We start from the raw sequence: 21,450 nt of genomic DNA, 5'->3' as shown, positions 1-21,450 counted from the left end.
GATGTGGATTACTTTAGCTGATTCCAAACAATGAAAATGGATTTTAAAATTGATGTTCACTCAAGTACACTATAACCAGTTATCTTTTTCAAACCTTTCTCATTAGCTATTGCTCTTATTCTGGCCACTTCATCCCATTTGCCAGCTTCAGCAAATATGTTTGATACTAAAGTATAAGCACCCGGGTTCTCAGGCTCCAAATCCAAAAGCTGTCTGCCAATAGCTTCCCCCATCTCAAAATTTTTATAAACTCTGCAAGCAGAAAGCAAGGACTTCAGCGCAGAAGCACTTTGTCCAGATGGCAAATACTTGACAAGATCATAAGCTTCAACTAGATGACCAGCTCGACCTAATAAATCAACCATGCAATTATAATGTTCTTCACATGGAACCATTAGGTACCGTGCTGTCATAGAATGGAAGGCTTGCTTACCCTCTTCAACCAGCCCTGCATGGCTACAAGCAGACAGTAATAAAGTGAAGGTTATCTCATCAGGAACAATCTTTTCCTTTTGCATTTGATCAAAGAGTTGAAGTGCCTTTGCAGAATTCCCATGCATCCCATATGCAGCAATCATTGTGTTCCATGAGGTCAAGTCACATCTACTTGTGTTCTCGAAGAGATATTTAGCAATGTCCAACCTTCCACATTTTGCATATGTTGTTACCAGTGAATTAATGATGGGGAGATCCCTCTCTAAGTGAGTTTTATACATGTAACCGTGGACCTCCTGTGCTAATTTTAACCTTCCTAGCTGAGAAAAGGCCTGAAGCAAAGTTATGAGAGTGATAGAATCAGGGTGCACCTTTTCCTGTTGCATCGTTCGCAGTAGTGTTAGCACTTCATCAGCATGCCTAATGGCAACACAACTCATCATCATTGACGTCCAAGTTACCAAGTCTCTGTATGTCATCCTGTTGAAGACCTGCCTTGCAATATCAATGCGCCCACATTTGGCATACATATGCAGTAATTTATTGGCAATCTCAATGTTCACTTCAAGTCCTTGTCTAACTATATATGCATGGAGGCACCTTCCTTTTCTTGTATCTGTCAGATCAGCAGAAGCAGAGAGAATATTCAGTATGGTTGCAAGATTTGGTCTGATACCTGCTTCAACCATAGCACGAAATGTCCCTATAGCCTCAGAAGGAGACCCATCCCGGAGATACCCAGCTATTATCACGTTAAACAAGATAACATCCCTTATCCTTGCCTTATCAAACAATTTCCTGGCCTGGTTTATTCGGTTGCATTTAGAATACATATCAATAAGAGCAGTGGTTGCTACTATATCCAGATGAACTCCAGCTCGGATTATGTAACCATGGATGCTTTTGCCTTGGGCCAGATATTTCAAATCAGCACAACCCAAAAGTCCATTGGCTAAGGTGGTCAAATCTGGTATTAGGTTTTCCCGCAACATGAGATGGAGAAGATTCAGAGCTTCCACAGGCTGCCCCTTTTGAATATGGCTGGCAATCAATGCATTCCAAGAAGAAACATTTCTCATGCTTATTCTACGAAATAGGGATGCTATCATGTCTCGGGCTCCACATTTGATGTACATGTCCATGAGACTAGTCTCAAGAATACCATTACTATCAAAGCCCCTTCTTACAGCGTAACCATGGATAGATCGACCCTCCTCTAGTGCTTCTAACTGGGCCGCTGCCTTGAGTAAGCTCACCAGAGTCACCCTATTAGGTTCTAATCCTTCCTTCCGCATATGGGCAATAATTCTAAAAGATTCATAAGCACGTCGATCAGCCATCTGTGCATAACCAGTAATCATGGCTGTATACACAACAACATCTCTCTCCGATATTTCCTCAAACACTCTCCTTGCATCTTCAATATCTCCATGGATGGAATATAATCCAATTAGTGAAGCACACACAAATCGATCCGCATTTAACCTAAACTTGAAGGCATCTACGTGAACTCCTCTTCCCAATTCTACATTCCCCAGCTCTACACAGCTCTTCAAACTAAATGTAATTATCGTACCACCCAGACCGATGTTTTGCTGTCTCAGATTCAAATATCGCCTTAAAACTTCTTCAAAATGCCCAGTCCTGAAATACCCAACAAGGATTGAATTCCAAAGAGACAGATTTCTGTTAATAATTCTATCAAAGACCAATCTAGATTCAGTTAAGCAACCAAAGCTAGCATAGCAATTCAGAAGTTTTGAGGCCAACAGAATGTCGGTTCCAAGTCCGTAGGCGAAAATGCGAGCATGAAGCTTTCTCAGACAACTGGCATCTGGGCAGCTTTCCAAATAAGAAACTAATCTATCTGAAATGGGCAACTCTGAACAGATTGGCCCTTTCCTGACGGAAATACAGTAAAACCGAAGCCGAGTTCTAATAGATGGTCCTTGAAACGTTTTCTTTGTTGATGAACGAAACGAAGATGGGAACACAATCATTAGATTACAGTATATTAGTATTCATCCGACTTTCATATGAACGAAAGCATTTATGAAGATCGAATTTCTAGTTGAAGAGCTACTCTTCTCCATGATTGTAGCTCTCGAAGGAAGCAGATGGAAACACAACCATTAGATTACAGTAGACTAGTATTATCCAATCTGACTTTAATACAAGCGGAAGCATTTGTGAAGATTGAGTTTTTGTCGAAGAACTCTAAGTCTCTAACTCATTATTCCTAACTGTATAATTCACTAATTCTCGAGGAACCTAATAATGCTTATACAGTTATACCGTTATACATGAATCATGACAGAGTCTTGAGCGGAAACTCCAATTCAATTCATGGGCCCAGAGCAGAGCTCATCAAAACTGTTCAAGCCCATTTTACCCTTATGTTTTTGTTAAACACTTTACCCTTTGGTTCATGTTTGGTTTGATTGAAAGTAACAGAGATAAAGTTTTAAATTCCTTGAATAACTTTCCTTCAAGTTTATGTTCTTTCACTTATTTTCTATCAAACCAAACACAACCTTTATGGCATCATTTTCCTACATTACATGGACAAATACAAATAAGCAAAATTTATAACTAGTTTAGTTTTGCGATTCGAATTATCCGAATTGACAATCGAATCTCGAATTCGAATCTGGATTTTCGAATACTGTTTATAGGCCTACCTGAGCTCCTGAACTGTTGGCAAGGCTCTCATTGCTGAGTTGTCATCCTACTAGCAGGTCGTGTCCATGTGTCATTCACTTACTAGGTCGGGCCAAATCATCCCTCATCAATTGCCCCCCACTCCTCGTGCCGGGGGTCCTGACTCGATGCGAGGAGTTCATGACGAGCCCAGGTGGATTTGGCACAATGTCTAAATGGTACGGAGGGTGGTTCTTCGGTCGGACCTGTATGACCGCTTGGCTCGACCAGGAAATGACCTAGATCGTGTATCGGGTGTGCATGGACGTCACGCCGTTTATAAACTTCACAGACATCAAAACGCGCATTCAACTGATTTCAACCTTGGGTGGCATGTAGCCGGTTTTCATAGGAGCCATTGGATCATGCAGATCTTGGCCGTTGAACCTCGGTTAGGGCGGCTATAAATAGGGGTCGAAGGGCCCATTTTTTTCGCCACAAACCGCGTGATTGAGTTCCTTGTGATCACATTCAAGTTTCCCAGCTCGGTGTCAACTATCCCCGTGTCCGAGGTTGTCCCGCTTTCTTCAGTCTTCTTGGTGAGTTTGCCTTCCCTTGTTTCCAATTTCCGTTGTCCTATTCCTTTAGCTCGGCATGCCTAGTGTTAGTTTAGATGGCCTTCTTGATGAAAGTGGTGAGTCCGTTGGGGCCGAGGTGGGCACCTCGGCGCCGGCGCGGAGTCCCGCCCTACCGAGGTGGATACCTCGGTACAGGATGTAGAGTCTAACCCGTCCGAGGTGAACTCACCTCGACAAGAACCCGAGGCCTCTGGTAGGTCAGCCTCCACTTTGCGTCGGGGTTGGGCACCGGACAGCTTTCGACCATTTATGATGACGACCAGGCTTTTGTTGTTTTTTTTGTCAGCATCTTATTCACATTCGTTGTTTTTTATCGGAGCAAAAAAATCAAAAGAATGTAAACCTTTATGGTTGCAGTGGCGCTATTCCCATTTTTTTAGAATATTCCTTCTATTGGGAATGAAATACAAGTCAATAAATCAAAGAATGTAAACCTTTACGGTTACAGCCTTCCTCCCCCATCCCGCACCTCAAAATGGAATACAAGTCAATAAATCAAAAGAAACAACAACATTTTAGCATTTTGGGAATGACTAAAACTGATGGCGATGGGAATGACGACCAATACGATGAGAATCATGACTAGAATCAACCCCACACACATCCACTTCTTGCTGCTCTTCTAATAGTTCTTAGCAGTCCTGAGGTCGCGCATCCCGTATCATGATGTGCGATCTGGATGCTCCTAGCTGTAGGGCAGTTCAGACGTCTGTTGACAAATAGATCACTAGAACTGCAAAGAAAAAGGGGATCAGAGAACCCGGGTGGTTAACCCAGCGATGTCGCTCCGATGCTTAAGTCAGTAACTGTGATATGTGAGTTGAGAGTTTAAGAAATAGGAGAGCTAGAGATGCACTTAATCGCGTGTACCTGGGTCTTGGGGGTCGAGGCCCTTATATAGTTAACCTACCGTGAGTCTCACGTAACGGTTCCGGGATCCTCAACCCACGTAGTTGGGATCCGTTCCGCTTTAGAAGGAGAATAACGTATCAATCAATGAAGTTTATCGTTACCTTCCGATTCGGGCAGGGAGAGGATAAGGCATGTTGTTACGCGGCGTGATCCTGAGAGATTCGAAGTCCGCTGAGAAGCTTCTGGAGTCGATTACGTGTCAATTCGGTATTCGAGTGCCGAAGTGGATTTGGTATTGAAGTGCCTGGACACTCGAGCTTAGGCTTGTAAACGGATTGAATTCGAATAGAATCAGGATACATTCAAATTCAAAACCAATTATGAACACTAATATTCGAATTTGATTTGATATCCTATGGATATCAAATCTTTGAGTTCGAATTTGGTTTCGATTATCAAATCGAATATTCGATTCGATTCGAATTCTTCCGATGGTAGTGGTGGCCGGTGAGCGGTGATGGCAGTGCGGCGATGGAGAAGGAGAGATAGAGAAGATGATGGTTGTCGTCAATGATGGTGGTTGCTGTCGAGACTACTTTCACTAACAATGGCAGTGCGACGAAGGAGAGATATAGAAGATAATGGCTATTGCCAGTGATGGTGGTTTCCGTTGAGACTACTATCACTTAATTGTTGCCACAGACGTTGTTGTTGCCTCTTGCCTGTTGGTGATGGCGGTTTCTCGAGCGGTTGCGGTAATGAATCAAGATTTGAAAATTGAAAGAGAAGAGATGGAGGAGAAGATAGAAGACATAGGTGATGGTGGTTGCTCAAGTGGCATCGAGTTGTTGGTGTGGCCGGTGTGGTTGCTTGGGTGACGACAATGGCAAAGGGAGGATTAGGGTTAGGGTTTGCAAGGAAATGGAAGAGAGAAGAAAACCTGTGCTGAGAAAAAATGTCGAGTGATTTAGGGTTTAGGGTTGACTGACTGGGATTTGAGGAACAAATTTCCTCATTTACCCCTAAGAGATTTTATTTATTATATATTGGTCCGGATATTTATCGGATCAGATCAATGCATATCCGAATTCGATCCGATAATTTAATCGGTAAGAAATTAATATTCGAATACGACCAAATATCCGATTCGAATTATCCAAATTCGATTCGATTGTGTCGAATCTCGGATTCAAATTCAGATTTTTGAATACCGTTTATAGGCCTACCCGAGCTTCCGAATTGCCCCCCACTCCTCGTGTTGGGGGTCCTGACCCTGTGCGGGGAGTTCAAGACGAGGCCAGGTGGATTTAGCACAATGTCTAGATGGTACGAAAGGCGGTTCTTCGGTCGGACCTATATGACCGCTTGGCTCGACCAGGAAATGACCCAGATCGCGTATTGGGTACGCACGGACGTCACGCCGTTTATAAACTTTGTGGACGTCAAAACACGCGCTCAACTGATTTCAACTTCGGGTGGCGTGCAGCCAGTTTTCATAGGAGTCGTTGGATCATGCAGATCTTGGCCGTTGAACCTCGATTAGGGCGGCTATAAATAGGGGCCGAAGGGCCCATTTTTCTCGCCACAAACCGTGTGATTGAGTTCCATGAGATCGCATTTAAGTCTCCCAGCTCGGTGTCAACTATCCCTGTGTCCGAGGTCATCCCGCTTTCTTCGATCTTCTTGGTGAGTTTGCCTTCCCTTGTTTCCAATTTTCGTTGTCCTATCCCTTTAGCTTGGCATGTCTAGTGTTAGTTTAGATAGCCTTCTTGATGAAAGTGGCGAGTCCGCTGGGGCCGAGGTGGGCACTTCGACGCAGGCCGCGGAGTCCCACCCTGCCGAGGTGGATATCTCAGCACAGGATGTGGACTCCAACCCGTCCGAATCGGACTCACCTCGACAAGAATGCGAGGCCTCTGGCAAGTTAGCCTCCACTTAGCGTCGGGGTCGAGCACCAGACAGCTTTGGCCCATGTATTCACATTTGTTGTTTTTTTGTGAGAGCAAAAAAATAAAAAGAATGTAAACCTTTTACGGTTGTAGCGGCGCTATTCCCTTTTTTTCAGAATATTCCTTTTGTTTTTCCGGCAACTGTTCTTCACTAGAGCCTTCCTCCCCCATCCCGCACCTCAAAAAGAAATACAAGTCAATAAATCAAAAGAAACAACAGCCTTAAAATAAAGATTTTAGCATTTTAGGAATGACTGAAATTGGTGGTGATGGGAATGACGACCAATACGATGAGAATCAGGACTAGAATAAACCCTGATGAAGGAAGATTTGGCCCGACCTCGCAAATCACGGCACGTGGCGAAAAAGGCAAGCAGCTCGGAACTCAAGACCATACCGAGGGTACAAACGCCAAAGGGAAGAGACCAGAAGGCCCGAGCTCCCTACTTAGAGCTCAAACTCCCTAGCGAGAGGCCCGAGGCCCGAGATCCCTACTTAGAGCTCGAACTCCCTAGCGAGAGGCCCGAGACCCGAGACCCGAGCTCCCTACTTAGAGCTCGGACTCCCTAGCAAGAGGCCCGAGCTCCCTACTTAGAGCTCGAACTCCCTAGCAAGAGGCCCGAGCTCCCTACTTAGTGCCCGAGCTCCCTACCTAGAGTTCGAACTCCCTAGCAAGAGGCCCGAACTCCCTACTTAGTGATCGGACTCCCTGCGAGGAGCCCAAACTCCCCTTTTTTACCTCGTCACACAAAGCAGAGACCCGAACGGGCCCGTCTTATGACAATTCGGGGCCTCCCCTTCTCCAAACTCGAGACTTCGCCTTACGCATCACTCCAGGTACGTCGCTTCCAGAGCATTGAACTGGACGAACCACGCCGTACCTGACACCGAGGGAGTCCGTATCCAAGGGTGGCGCACTGACTGACTTGGGATCTGACGCTTGACGGCCGCATTCCCAACGGCCACCTGCCACCGTCACCTGTCACCACTGCCTCCAGTTACAGAAACGACTCCGACAAAAGAAGCAGCGACGGTTCTGCCTCAGCAGAGGCGATGGCGCCCGGACTGGTAGAAGCATGGAAATACTCATTCCCGACCTGACAGGAGTCTAGGAGTGAGTGCGCGAGGTGGTTATAAAAGGCGCTCCACCCCCAAAGAGGAGGTATGCAAAAACCTTCACACCGGGTTCTCCCCGGAGCTTCTTCATCTTCTACGTTTCAGGTCCCCGCTACTCGATTTAGAGGCAAGGTCATTGACAGCTAAGACCGGCCGGATTGCGCATCATCAATTGGCGCCGTCTGTGGGAACGCTTCAAAAAGCCTCCCTCCAAATTCTCATACCCCCTTTTTTTCCTTCGAAAAACCCAACACTCATGGCCTCTTCCAGCAACGCCGGATGCGGCACAGAGACAAACACCACCGGGGAACAGCTTCAAGTTCCCGTGGTGTGCGTTGGACAGTTCACCATCCCCCTTTCGGTGGATTGAATCCCCAGTTTGAATGCGCCACAAGCGGTGGCGCCCGTAAACCTTCTTGCCACAAGCATCCCCTTCCTTCCCCCTATTGAGACAACCTTCACTGAACCGACTGCCGTCCCCCTGGCAGCCAGCCAAAACCGGTTGGACGACCTGATGCAGTGCATGCGGGCAATGCAAGCCCAAATGCAACAGTTCCAACAACACCAGCTTCACCAGCACCAAGTGCTGCACAACATCTCCCAGTATCATTATCAACAGCAGTTCCCCCAACTGCCACTGAACCAATCACTGCTTCCACCTCGCCACCCTGCTCCGAGACCGGTCAAGGCCTCCCCGCAGGATGGGCGCCCCCACAAAGGAAAGGCCTCCGGGCCCCAGAACCCCCCTAACAGCCAGGCCTCGTCCCCAGGCCGAAGAGAGAAAAATGTCATCCCCGCCTCACAACTCACAGGTGGGTCAGGAACCTCGCCCGCGAGGTCGGCACCTCGGCGCTCCAAGCCCGAGTTCCCCCTTACGGAAAACCGATTCGGCGCACTGGCAGCAACAGACTACCAGCATTATGGGCCCATCGAGCTCGGCAACACGGAGGCCAGTAGCGCCAGTACAAGGCCCACTCAACAGCGGAGGCGCCGGCCAAGTCGCCGAACCGCCACCCGTGTCCTGTCAGAGATCAGAGGCAAAGAAGAGACGAGCTCGGACGAGATAGGAGTTGCCATGATTCTCCCAGTTCCTTCCCCCCTCGCACCAGAACTCTTAGCGGTCCCCTTGCCCAGAGATTTCAAGCTCCCACCTCTGGACAAGTATGATGGGTCCTTCGACCCCAACGACCACGTTGACGCCTTCCAGTCCCAAATGCACCTCGCCAGAGCCAGTGAATCGTGCATGTGCGTGGCCTTCACCACCACCCTCCGGGGGGTAGCCCGCACTTGGTACAGGAACCTAGCCCCCGGGTCGATAAAGTGCTGGGCCCAGTTCGTGCAGGTCTTCACCGCACACTTTGTCACCAGCAAATGGTGCCCAAGAGCAGAGGAAAGCATCTTCGGAGTAGTCCAAAGGGAAGGAGAATCCATACGGGGCTACATCAAGCGATTCAACGAAGGATGCTTGCAGATATCGCGGTTAGACCCCGCGGTACAGCTCGCGGCGGCAAAAAGAGGGGTAACACACAAAGAATTCAAATGGCACATGGTAGCTAACCAACCCGTAACCGTGGCCGAATTCCTCAAGCTCGCGGACAAGTTCATGAGGACGGAGGAAGAAATCAACCAACGAACTGAGGGCGGAAACGAGAAAAGAAAGAGGGAAGGCGAGTCCTCTAACTCAGTCGACCGGAAAAACCCGGCCCGAGAGCCGAAGTCGAACTAGTCGTTCCGAGCTCCCCTAGCAGTTCGGACGGATTACACGCCACTGAACACAAGGCAGACCGAGATCTTAATGACGATCAAGGACGCCCCATACGTGAAGTGGCCGCCTCGCCTAAAGGGAAATCCGAACGAAAGAAATAAGAATTTGTACTGTAGTTTCCATAGAGACCATGGTCACAGTACCGAGCAGTGTAATAATCTCCGAGACGAGATAGAGGGGCTCATCCGTCGCGGATACTTGAGAAACTATGTACAGCACAAGAATAATAGCAATAAGGCAGATCAGCCAGGGGAGCACGAAAAGGATGCCCCCGAATCTAGCAGCAGGCCTACCGAACCATTACAGCGACAGCCTCCGGTGGAGAGGCCAGTTTGGGGAACCATCCATGTAATTGTGGGAGGTTCGGTGGTAGCAGGGTGTACCTCTGCAGCAGCTCGAACTTCAGTTCGCGAAGCGGCCCTCGAGGAGCGGAACCCTCCAAAGAGACCAAAGACCGAAGAACCAATCTTCTTCACAGAGGACGACGCGTGAGGAGTCCGCTACCCCCACGATGACGCACTTGTCATTAAACTAAGGATCAGCAACTTCGAGGTCAGACGCGTACTCGTAGATTCGGGCAGCTCGGCGGACATCCTCTTCAAATCAGCGTTTGACCAGCTACAGCTACAGAGGAGCGAACTGAAGCCTGCGAACACTCCCCTGGTGGGTTTCAGCGGAGAGGAAGTCAGGCCCCTCGGAAAAATAACAGTACCTGTGGAAGTCGGCACATGGCCTTGTGCAGTTAGACTCAACCATGACTTCCCGGTGGTCGCGACCCCCTCCCCATACAATGCCATAATAGGGCGGCCGATTACGCATATTCTACGGGCGGTGGTCTCCACCTACTATTTGGCCATGAAGTTCCCTACAGACTTCAGTGTGGGGGTAGCGCGGGGCGACCAGCTCGAGTCCCGCAAGTGTTATGTTGCTGCCCTGAAGGGAAAAACCAAGGCAGCCGGCGACCTCGATCTGGAGCGGCCTGCGGAGCAAGGCGAGGAACAATCTTCGCCCACAGAAGAAACAGTCGCAATCCCGACTTCGCCTGTGGACCCGGCCCGCAAACTCCAGATCGGTTCTTCCGTCGAAGAACCCCTACGGACCGAACTGGTGAGTTTTTTACTTCAAAATTTAGATATTTTTGCATGGTCCGCGGCCGATATGCCCGGTATTGACCCTGACCTTATAACTCACAAGCTTAACACTGACCCTGTAGTCAGACCCGTTAGACAGAAGAAACGCAACTTAGCTCCAGAACGCTGGAGGGCGGCCGACGAGGAGGTCGAGAATCTCCTCGCAGTAGACTTCATAAGGGAAGTCCATTACCCGAGCTGGGTGGCCAACCCTGTGCTGGTAAAAAAGGCAAACGGCAAGTGGCGCATGTGCGTCAATTACACCGACCTGAACCGAGACTGCCCAAAAGATTGCTTCCCCCTCCCTAGAATTGACCGCCTAGTGGACGCAACCTCGGGACATGAGTTGCTGAGCTTCCTAGACGCCTACTCAGGCTACAACCAAATCCGGATGGACCAGTCCGATGAGGAAAAAACCAGCGTCATAACCGTGTTCGGTCTGTACTGTTACAAGGTCATGCCCTTCGGATTAAAAAATGCTGGGGCGACCTTCCAAAGACTTGTAAATAGGCTATTTCGGCCCCTGATTGGCACGAAGATAGAGTGTTATGTAGACGACATGGTCGTCAAGACGCAGTTTTCACAAGAATTAATACAAGACTTAGATTCTGTCTTCCAAATCCTGCGTCAATTTAGCATGAAACTGAACCCTAACAAATGTGTCTTCGGTGTCACCTTGGGCAAATTCCTAGGCTACATTGTCAATCGGCGCGGTATTGAGGCCAACCCGGACAAGATAAAAGCCATCCTAGATATGAGACCACCTCGGAAAGTAAAAGAAGTTCAGAGGCTAAACGGCCGCATAGCCGCCCTAAGCCGCTTCATGTCCAAATCGGCAGACCGCTGCCTACCTTTCTCCAAAGCAATCAAAGGCAAAGGGTTCGAGTGGACCCAAGACTGCCAGCTCGCGTTTGACAAGCTAAAAGGTTACCTCGCCAGTGTGCCAACCTTAGCTCGGCCCGAGGAGGGCGAGGTCTTAGAACTGTACCTCTCGGCAAATGACGAGGTGGTCAGTTCGGTACTAATAAAGGAAACAGACCGGGTCCAGCGACACATATATTATGTTAGTAAAATTTTAAAGGGAGTAGAGACAAGATACCCGCAGATAGAAAAGCTAGCCCATGCATTGGTGATAGCAGCTCGGAAACTCCGCCCGTACTTCCAGGCTCACACCGTCATTGTCCTGACCAACAAACCTCTGAGACAAGTTTTACTCAAACCCGAGGTTTCCGGTCAACTGACGAAATGGACCATCGAACTCAGCGAGTACGATCTCCAGTACAAGCCAAGAACTGCCATTAAGGCCTAAACCTTGGCAGATTTTATCGCAGAATGCACGTTTAGCCTCGAAGCCCCTGAGCCGATCGAGCCGAGATCCCCAGTTTGGGCGAGCTCGGAGCTCCCAAGCCAATCGAGTCCGAACCCCATGAAGTAGCAGCCAGTGTAGCATCCCTCCTGGTTAGACCAAGCGCGAACTGGGATGAGGAGCCCTGGATCCTTCACGTAGATGGCTCCTCGAACCAGCAAGGCAGCGGGGCTGGAATAATGCTACACGGCCCGAGCGGAACAAAGTTGGAATACGCACTACACTTTGAGTTCACGGCATCCAACAACGAGGCGGAGTACGAGGCACTGATAGCCGGGCTGAACCTATCGCACAAGGTTGGAGCAAAGCACGTAGTTATCTGCAGTGATTCCCAGCTCGTGGTCAACCAAGTTACAGGCGAATACGAAGCGCGCGAGCTCACAATGATTGCATACTTGGCAAAGGTAAAGGAGGCTCTGCTCAACTTCCAGTCACACTTCATCAAGCAAATCCCGAGGTCGAAGAACACTGAGGCCGACGCCCTGTCCCGACTAGCCAGCACGAGCCACAACGCCATGAGGACCGTGTATGTAGAGAACTTACCTCGGCCCAACATTCTCGGTGGGGCAGAAGAGGTCGCTCCCGTCACTGAAGCAGAGCCGAGCTGGATCGACCCACTCGCGAGCTTCCTATTAGACGGAAGCCTCCCCGCGGACCGCAACGCAGCCAAGAGGGTGCAACGCCAGGCAGCCAAATACGTCATGATAGACGAACGGTTGTACCGACGATCCTACACGCTTGGTGGGGCAGAAGAGGTCGCTCCCGTCATTGAAGCAAAGCCGAGCTGGATCGACCCACTCGCGAGCTTCCTGTTAGACGGAACGCTCCCCGCGGACCGCAACGCAGCCAAGAGGGTGCAGCGCCAGGCAGCCAAATACGTCATGATAGACGAACGGTTGTACCGACGATCCTACATGCTCCCCTACCTGCGATGCTTGCGCCCAGCCGAAGCCGAGCTGGTACTCCGCGACACTCATGGAGGCTTGTGAGGCGGACACCTGGGGGGCAGAGCCCTCGCCCAAAAGGCACTTCGACAAGGATACTACTGGCCAACGATGAAGACAGAGGCCATCGAGCTCGTCAGAAAATGCGACAAGTATCAGAAGCACGCCAATATCCACCACCAGCCCACTGCCGACCTCAAATACCTCACCAGTCCATGGCCCTTCGCCCAATGGGGCATCGACCTTCTGGGACCATTCCCACCAGCGACAGGCGGGAGAAAATTCCTAGTGGTGGCAGTAGATTACTTCACAAAGTGGATAGAAGCTGAACCTCTGGCAATGGTTACAGCCCGAAACGTACAGAACTTCTTTTGGAAGAACATAGTATGTCGCTTCGGGCTACCTCTGGTACTGATCTCCGACAAAGCAAACAATTCGAGGATATCAAGTTCCAAGAATGGTGCCAAAATATGGGAATTCGTCAGAACTTCACGTCGGTCGCACACCCGCAGGCAAACAGTCATACAGAAGTAATGAACAGAGCCATCCTCTGCAGACTGAAAGCATGACTAGACCGAGCTAAAGGGTTGTGGGCAGACGAGCTACCAAGTGTTCTATGGGCTCACCGAACCACAGAAAAAACCGCCACAGGAGAGACCCCCTTTAACCTCACCTATGGGCTCACCGAGGCGGTAATCCCGGCGGAAATCGAAGTACCTACGCTGCGACTAGAAGCATACGACGAACAGACAAACAAAGGCGAGTTACACACCAACCTCGACCTACTGGACGAGGTGAGAGACCTCGCGCACATCCGAGCTGCGGCCTACCAGCAAAAGGTAGCTCGGTATTATAACGCCCGAGTAAAGAAGAGGAACTTCCGCGTCGGCGACCTAGTTCTCCGTAAGGTCATGGTGCCCGAACCTGGCGTAGGGAAACTTGGGCCAAATTGGGAAGGACCCTATAGAGTAAAGAAAGCACTTGGGGGGGCATACGAGCTCAAAACCCTAGAGGAAAAACAAGTACCCCGAGCATGGAACATTGTCAACCTAAGGCGATACTACCTATAGAACGCCAAGCGAAATGGGTAAAATCACCACCAAAGAAAACAGACCGGACGTATAGTCAGTTCGGCAAATACATTCAGTTTGGAAAATATGCTCAGTTCGGGAGGGAACAACAAGCACTTAAACAAATCATTCTATTCCAAAAGTAGGGTAATACAAAAAAAAAAAAAAATTACAAGCCAGGAGCTATTTCATCATCGTCTGAAGGCACTTCGACAAGACCCGAAGGCCCCGCCTCACCATCGGAGTCTGGCTCGGCGTCAGTAGCATTAGCCATCTCCTGAGTTATGCGTGAAGTGGATATGGCGCTAACATCGAGCTCGGGGTATGTATTCCGGATCATCCACCGGCTTAGCTTAAAACCCCTCCTATATGAATCCACCATCAGATCGTCAAAACCCGGCGAAGCGATGTACTCTTCGACGGCCTTCTTCTTGGCATCTTCAATACCTTGGGAGAAGATCTGCGTCCTCTCCCTGATGTCCTCCTGAAGGTACTCAACCTGATGCTGCAGATCCAGCCTCAAGTCCGCCATGTGCTTCACCACCACTCCCATGGCCTTGGCATCTCTCTGAGACCTCGCCTGCCTAATCCGGGAAAATCGAGCAGTCTCTTCGGCAGCACGTGCAGTCTCTTCAGCAGCACGAGCAGTCTCTTCAGCAGCAAGAGCATTAGCTTCAGCAGCACGAGCGGCTTCCTCAGCCGCACGACGAGCCTCTTCGACAGCTCGCGCCTGCCTCGAGCTCCTCTCCACCTGAGCCGCCAAGGCATGAATGGAAGAATTTACCTGCCAAAAGAGAGACCGAATGATCAAAAGAACCAACAAAACAAAAGCCAAAGAGCTAAAAAAGGAGAACACTTACCACCATAGCGTGGGTAACGGCACGGCAGGCCACTTGGTGCAGAGGGAGATCAGTCCATGCCGCGACCTCCTCGGGGAAGATGGCCTCTTTACTCTTTTGAAGAGCGTAGGTCGGCGTCAGCACGCTCCTGAAATCCCCCGGGGCCCCCGAGCCCGAAGGACCAGCTCGCGTATGAGCAGACCCGGAGGAAGCAGGAGCACCCGAGTATGTAGGAGCCCCTGTGTATGTAGTTTCAGCATAAGGGCCCCCCACTGGCTCCTGCATCGGAGGGACCATCTCGGGCCCCCTGTGCGGATCTTCTGGCTGGTAGCCCGGCACCTCGGGCTCCGCATCCTGAGGCACCTCGGCGCGAGTTCGCTTGGCAACCCGCTTTCTCCTCTTCATACCTTGAAACAAGTGTCCACCTCGAGTCCCTCGCGAATCCATCACACCTGCGAAAAGAGGTTCGCCATCAGTAAAAAGCAAGAAAGGCAGCAAGATAAGAGTCTCTAAGTGAAGGACCTACCCGAGCTCAGGCCGGCCGCAATAAGCTTGGCCTCCGTCAGATACTGTTCACACTTCAGCCCAAGCCGCGCCCATTGCCGGAGGCCCTTCCTCGTCTCCTTGTCAAGCGTAACCCTGAAGTCGGGAGCGACTATTCCCCACCCGGTCTAAAAAGGCCACCCCAGCACATTTCGCACCCCGAAATAGTCCCGCTTCCATGCTGGGACCTTGTTGGGGAGCTCGTGTAAAAGCTTAAAACCCGGGCGAGGAGACAGGTAGAAAGCCCGCCTGCGCCTGGGGAGAGGACCCGCTTGCTTCTTGAGCATCAAGATTGAAGAAAAAATCTCCAAGTCCAACGGAAAGCTCTCGTCACAGAAAAGGGAGATTGTCCCCACCAAGTTCCGAATAGAGTTCGGGTGAAGCTGGCCGACTGTCACGCCGAAGTGGTTCAAGACTTCGACGAAGAGGGGGTGGAAAGGCAATTGCAGCCCCGCGGTGAGCTACTCCCAGAATATTATGATCTCATCAGGACCATGTTCCCAAGGAAAGCTACCCGATGGTATGAAATAAGCATACTCCTCGGGCAAGTTATAGTAAGTAATGAGGGATTGGAGCCCCTCGGGCGTCATGGTCGAAGGGCCGAACTTGTCTAACATCCGACCCCGGCGAGAGGTGGACGCCAAACTACCCGAAGCACCACGGCCTACAGGCTCGAACTCTTCCTCGAGCTCTACCTCTGGCTCGCTAAGGCTATCGGGGGATGCAACTTGGTTCGTAGAACCTGCATCAGACCCGCTGAAATGACTATCTGAGCCATCCGAGCTAGACATTGGGAGTAGACCAGGAAAGTACTCACCCGGACGAAAGTTGTAGACTATAGGAGCTCGGACGAACGGAAGACCTTGGACGGGAATTGGATGCGAGCTAAAACTCAGACGCGAGCTCGAGAGATACAAAAGCGACAACGAAACGGGGTCCCCCCCTCGCTATTTATGCACACAGTGACCAAAAGGCAACGGCTCAGATCAAAGCCAATCTGACGGCCTACGACCGCCCTAACCGCACGTCGCCCGAAACTGAGACGTGATTGGCGCACGTCTTTCTGAAACTGACAGTGACAGCACGCACCTTTTCGAAACTGACGGAACGTCAGCGCACGTCTCAGAAAAGACGGCAGTGGCACGTATTTTTCAAATTTAAAAAAGCGCCCGCTTCCGCACCCCCCTTTTTTTTCAAAATTCAAAGCAAAGCGCGCGCACCGCCACATCTAGCAACATTCAGGCAGGCCAACACGCTTCCCACATAAATGGACGCTCGAGGAAACCCAAGAAACCTTGACAAACGCACCTCGTGCCAGCAGAACCAAGGTTCAGAGTGTAGAACAAATCTACCTGCCACCTTGCGAATTCCCCGCGCCAGGGCAAGACCTTAGCACAAGGAGTGGGGGGCAATTGATGAAGGAAGATTTGGCCCGACCTCGCAAATCACGGCACGTGGCAATAAAGGCAAGCAGCTCGGAACTCAAGACCATACCGAGGGTACAAACACCAAAGGGAAGGGACCAGCAGGCCCGAGCTCCCTACTTAGAGCTCAAACTCCCTAGCGAGAGGCCCGAGGCCCGAGCTCCGTACTTAGAGCTCGAACTCCCTAGCAAGAGGCCCGAGCTCCTTACTTAGTGCCCGAGCTCCCTACCTAGAGTTCGAACTCCCTAGCAAGAGGCTCGAACTCCCTACTTAGTGATCGGACTCCCTACGAGGAGCCCGAACTCCCCCTTTTGACCCCGTCACACAAAGCAAAGACCCGAACGGGCCCGTCTTATGACAATTCGGGGCCTCCCCTTCTCCAAACTTGAGACTTCGCCTTACGCATCACTCCAGGTACGTCGCTTCCGGAGCATTGAACTGGACGAACCACGCCGTACCTGACACCGAGGGAGTCCGTATCCAGGGGCGGCGCACTGACTGACTTGGGATCTGACGCTTGACGGCCGCATTCCCAACGGCCACCTGCCACCGTCACCTGTCACCACTGCCTCCAGTTACAGAGACGGCTCCGACAAAAGGAGCAGCGACGGTTCTGCCTCAGCAGAGGCGATGGCGCCCGGACTGGCAGAAGCGCGGAAATACTCATTCCCGACCTGACAAGAGTCTAGGAGTGAGTGCGCGAGGTGGTTATAAAAGGCGCTCCACCCCCAAAGAGGATGTATGCAAAAACCTTGCGCTATCTGGTTTATCTTGCCTTTGAAAGATCCTAACTTAAGCTTCGGAGCCTTTACACCGGATTCTCCCCGGAGCTTCTTCGTCTCCTACGTTTCAAGTCCCTGCTACTCGATTCAGAGGCAAGGTCATTGACAACTAAGACCGGCCAGATTGCGCATCGTCAAACCCCATACACATCCACTTCTTGCTGCTTTTCTGATAGTTCTTAGTAGTCCTTGAGGTCGCGCATCCCGTCCTTCACATACTCGGTAGCATTCATGACATAGTGTTGGATGTTGTCCAACTGCTCCCCCTGAGGTTCCACCATCACCTTCATGTTCAAGTGCAGCTTAAGAAGGCTCTTCTCAATCTCCTTCACCGCATTGTGCCTGTTTTGTATCTCCAACACCATCTCAAGAACCTTCCCCCTTCTGTGCTCCTGCACTGCCCTTTGCAGCAGCTCCTCCGCTCCTGTTCCTCCCCCACTCGATATAATCTTCTCTATCACCTCTTCCACCGGTTACTCCCTTTTTACTGTGAACTATTGGCGGCTCTCCATCTCCTTATAATCTGCCATCGTCTGCTGCCTCAGCTCTTGGAAGTCCATCATCAGATCCTTCAGCTTCTTCCGCAGCCCGTTGGTGACCGAAGTTCTTGTGCGGTCCACCGGCGTGAGGCGTCCCTTCTCTATAGCCGGAGAGCCTCCTATTGGCGGGGAGAAAACTGAAAGAGCTGTGTTCTTTTTGGATTTGGATTGAAAGATTGAAAGAGCTGCCGCCTTCCTCCTCTTACATGGTGGAATCCCAGGGATAGGAAAGAGGAAAAAAGAGGTTGTCGGAGAGGAAAAGAGAATACCAGGTTGACAAGGATATTTCAGTATAAATATATGCAAATTAATAATTTATAAAAGGGCAAAATGGGTATTTGAAGCAAAATTGATGAATCGATATAACATTTTCTATTTGGATCATTGATGGAAGTAAGGTTTATGTTAAATTTTTTAAAAATTTAAGGGAAATTTTTACTAAAGTAAAAATATAAGGAAGGTTTTGATGATTGTCAGAAACTACTTCAGGAAATGTTTTTGTATGTCATCCAAAAACAAAAGCAGTGCTTAGAATTTATTCATTCTGTCTTACTTTGATCTCAAACCGCCACTTATAATTTCTTTTAAATTAGCCTTGGTCTTGAGAAAAAGGAGCAACTACAAGGCAGAAATTAAAGTGCATTCCTCGAGATGATATCAAACGTTACGCCATTCTGTTGAGTCTTTCTTGGAGATCGGTGGGCCCGAAAACAATGCCAGGTGGCAAAACACCTCCCTTGGGTAGACTACCTCGCCCACTTAACAGTAGAAGCGCGCATTGAAGCGATACAATTGGGGTTGTTAAATATCCCATCTCAGGCCCCATGACTCTGGTAATTATCTCAGCATCTGGTTTTCTGTTTCCCAGCTGGGATGCGAGATTAACATCGCTATAACCATGTCCAATTAACCTCTTCTTCGGTGGGTCCTTTCTTCCTAAGCTGAAAATCGAGGAATATTTCAAGAAGCCACCTTCCAATTTCCTTTATTTTTTTGGTAAAAAATTCTTCATTAAGGCAGCATTTGTTTCAGGTGTACATGCACTTTTACACCGATGGGGTTGAGAAATGATGGTTTAGTGAGAGTGTAAAATATGGACCGGCCATTGTATCCGTTTGGTTATATCTTATTGCAGCGGGAGATTTATCAGAGAGGGAGGGAGAGAGAGAAAGAAGGGCGGAGCCGGCAGGGAAAGATCTCCCTTCTTAGAAACTCAGAAGAGAAAAGGGGCAAAAAGACAGAACCATCAATGGGAGCAAAGTGCCTAGGAACGACGAGATGCTGCAGCCATGGAAGAGCAAAACGCCTAGAAGCAAAGAATGCCCATCTGAATCGGCCTCCAAGTTCCTCCAATCAAACCTCGTCGGAGGTGGTGGCGGTGAAGGAAAACACCCAAGCAGAGAATGCCCATCTGAATAGGCCTCCAAATTGTAAATAATATTGAATGATGTACAAAACAAGTTACAGGAAGGTAAAAGAATCTCAAATGCATCAAACCTGCATACAGATGTATATTTTTCTCTTCTCTATCAAATTTATAATTTCACATTGAAATCCTTAAAAGGGGAGAGGAGGATTAAGGAAGAACGTGGGATTACAAATTTTGAAATAAATCAAAATTTGCACGGAAATCATTTGCATTACTATAACTTTGCATCATTATAAATTTATTTGCATTTGAACCAAACACAACCATCTTTTTGCAAACAAAAATAAATCAGGTACCAAACCCCCACTTCACACCCCACCGATCATCTCTTCTAGTGTTACTACTCGGTATGTGAGAACTGTTCTTTTAGGATCTTCTTGTCTACAGTGCATTATTTGTTATACTGTATATTTTTGTTATTTTGGTTTCTAGTCAAATTCAGGGAAAATTAAACGAAAAGGACATCTCCTTTTATTGATTAATCAAGTCTTAAGTTCCACCATCGGGCTATAGGGGTGTTCGTAGGTCCATTCAGTTCCATAAGATCAGTCTATTTGATCAGTTAAATTGATTTGATCGAGTTGGAGAGTTGGTCACCCAAAATCAATTAATCATTGGTGAAAACTTGGATCATATTGGTTCAAAAAATTTAAATTTTAAAAAATAAAATTTACAATACAAAATATTTTAAACTAAGAAATATGAGACATTTTCCACTTTCATATATTAAAAAATTTAATTTAAAATATAAAATATTAACATGATAACTAAACCGAAACCAACCCGACCTTTCATGTTAACATAATAACTAAATCAAAGCCCGCCGAATTTAATCAAATTATTAGAAAATCGATTTGGATTGGTCGATTTGATCAGTTTCATCGATTTGATGAACAAGCCTAATCGGCTATTTGGGTTTTTTTATGATTTTATATGAGAGATTTTCATTATCATGATTCTATTCAATTCTTTGAAAGATTGGCTTACTGCCACAAGTTGGTTACAAAATTGGCGGGGCTCTCCTCTTCAAGTTTCACATGTCATGGCCCTTTCCTTTCTGGGGCTGCATATACCAATAAAACCAAGCATACCTTCATCAGTTTCATCAGTTGCAGAAGATTTTCAAAGGCTTAAAGTAAAAAACATTTGAAACAGAAATGAATCAACTGGATTGAGTAATGGCCGGGTTAATTTGTAGAGATACACAATTAACACAACAGCTCACCACGAACCATTGTTCTTTGTTGAACACAAACAAAGATTTGCTCCTCAATTAAGGCAAATACATAGTTCCAAGTTTGGCATAAGCAACTCATCACATTCGAGAATCAGTATGTTTTTTTCAGTGGCAAGTGTTTTTGGGACATCAAATTTTAAAACATTGTTGAACCTGTAAGAGGGTATGTCATATGTGGCTTCTCAAAAGGTATCAAGATGGTTTACTCACTCAATAAGAACCCATCCATTAGGCCACTTACCAAGGCAGAAATTTTGCAACAGAAAGACTGAAAAATGGGTGGGGCTCTCCTCAGTCCTCACCATCTCTAATCACCAACAACAGCGATGCCATTGATGAACAATAGTAAATTGGCTTCAACGTACGTTCAAAAAGAAATCAAACCCCTACCACTACTCATTACCGTAAAATTAAACCTCTGCCACAACACTAAATGTAGACTATAGTTGGTGGATTGAGAATTATTGGAACCGATCGAGAGGTTTAATTGGATTGCTTTCGTGTTTCCATTAGTGTTTGAAGAGATAAGTTTTAAGTTAGAACGAAAAGAGTTACATTAGTCCTCACCATCTCTCTCTGTATTTTTTTTTTCCTTTCCTGGTAGATCGGAAAGAGTTACAATGAAAGAACGTGGGATTGTCTTCTTTCTCATGCATCGATCGCACAAACAAATATAAAGTAGGTGTTTGGCATCAATGCCATTTTCTCATATTGGAAATCAGGAAAGGTGTGATCCAAGAGAATGCCCTTTT

General features: G+C 48.4%; 1 protein-coding gene and 1 pseudogene across 2 annotated transcripts; both read right to left on the bottom strand.

Moving 5' to 3' along the window:
- Nucleotides 1–12: 12 nt before the first annotated feature.
- LOC104598025 (pentatricopeptide repeat-containing protein At4g21300-like) lies at nucleotides 13–2,735 on the bottom strand. Of its 2 annotated transcripts, XM_088902793.1 has the most exons (2): nucleotides 434–2,735; nucleotides 13–252 (listed from the first exon to the last, which is right to left on the bottom strand). In XM_088902793.1, the coding sequence occupies exons 1-2, from the start codon at nucleotides 2,433–2,435 to the stop codon at nucleotides 167–169; spliced, it is 2,088 nt and encodes a 695-aa protein (XP_088758919.1). In that variant the 5' UTR covers nucleotides 2,436–2,735; the 3' UTR covers nucleotides 13–166. The 2 variants fall into 2 exon arrangements, with proteins under 2 accessions (XP_088758919.1, XP_010258197.1); XM_010259895.3 differs by having other exon boundaries at nucleotides 13–2,732.
- Nucleotides 2,736–4,200: 1,465 nt separating this feature from the next.
- On the bottom strand, nucleotides 4,201–21,003 carry LOC104598187 (syntaxin-related protein KNOLLE pseudogene; annotated as a pseudogene).
- Nucleotides 21,004–21,450: the final 447 nt, after the last annotated feature.

The sequence above is a fragment of the Nelumbo nucifera genome, chromosome 4 (genome assembly GCF_055504915.1).
Source record: "Nelumbo nucifera cultivar China Antique chromosome 4, China Antique-T2T, whole genome shotgun sequence".
NCBI lineage: Eukaryota > Viridiplantae > Streptophyta > Magnoliopsida > Proteales > Nelumbonaceae > Nelumbo > Nelumbo nucifera.
This window is presented reverse-complemented; position numbering and strand designations above follow the sequence as displayed.

Excerpts from the sequence above, each read along its gene's own strand:
- LOC104598025 (XM_010259895.3), bottom strand. The coding sequence starts at position 2,435 with ATGATTGTGTTCCCATCTTCGTTTCGTTCATCAACAAAGAAAACGTTT.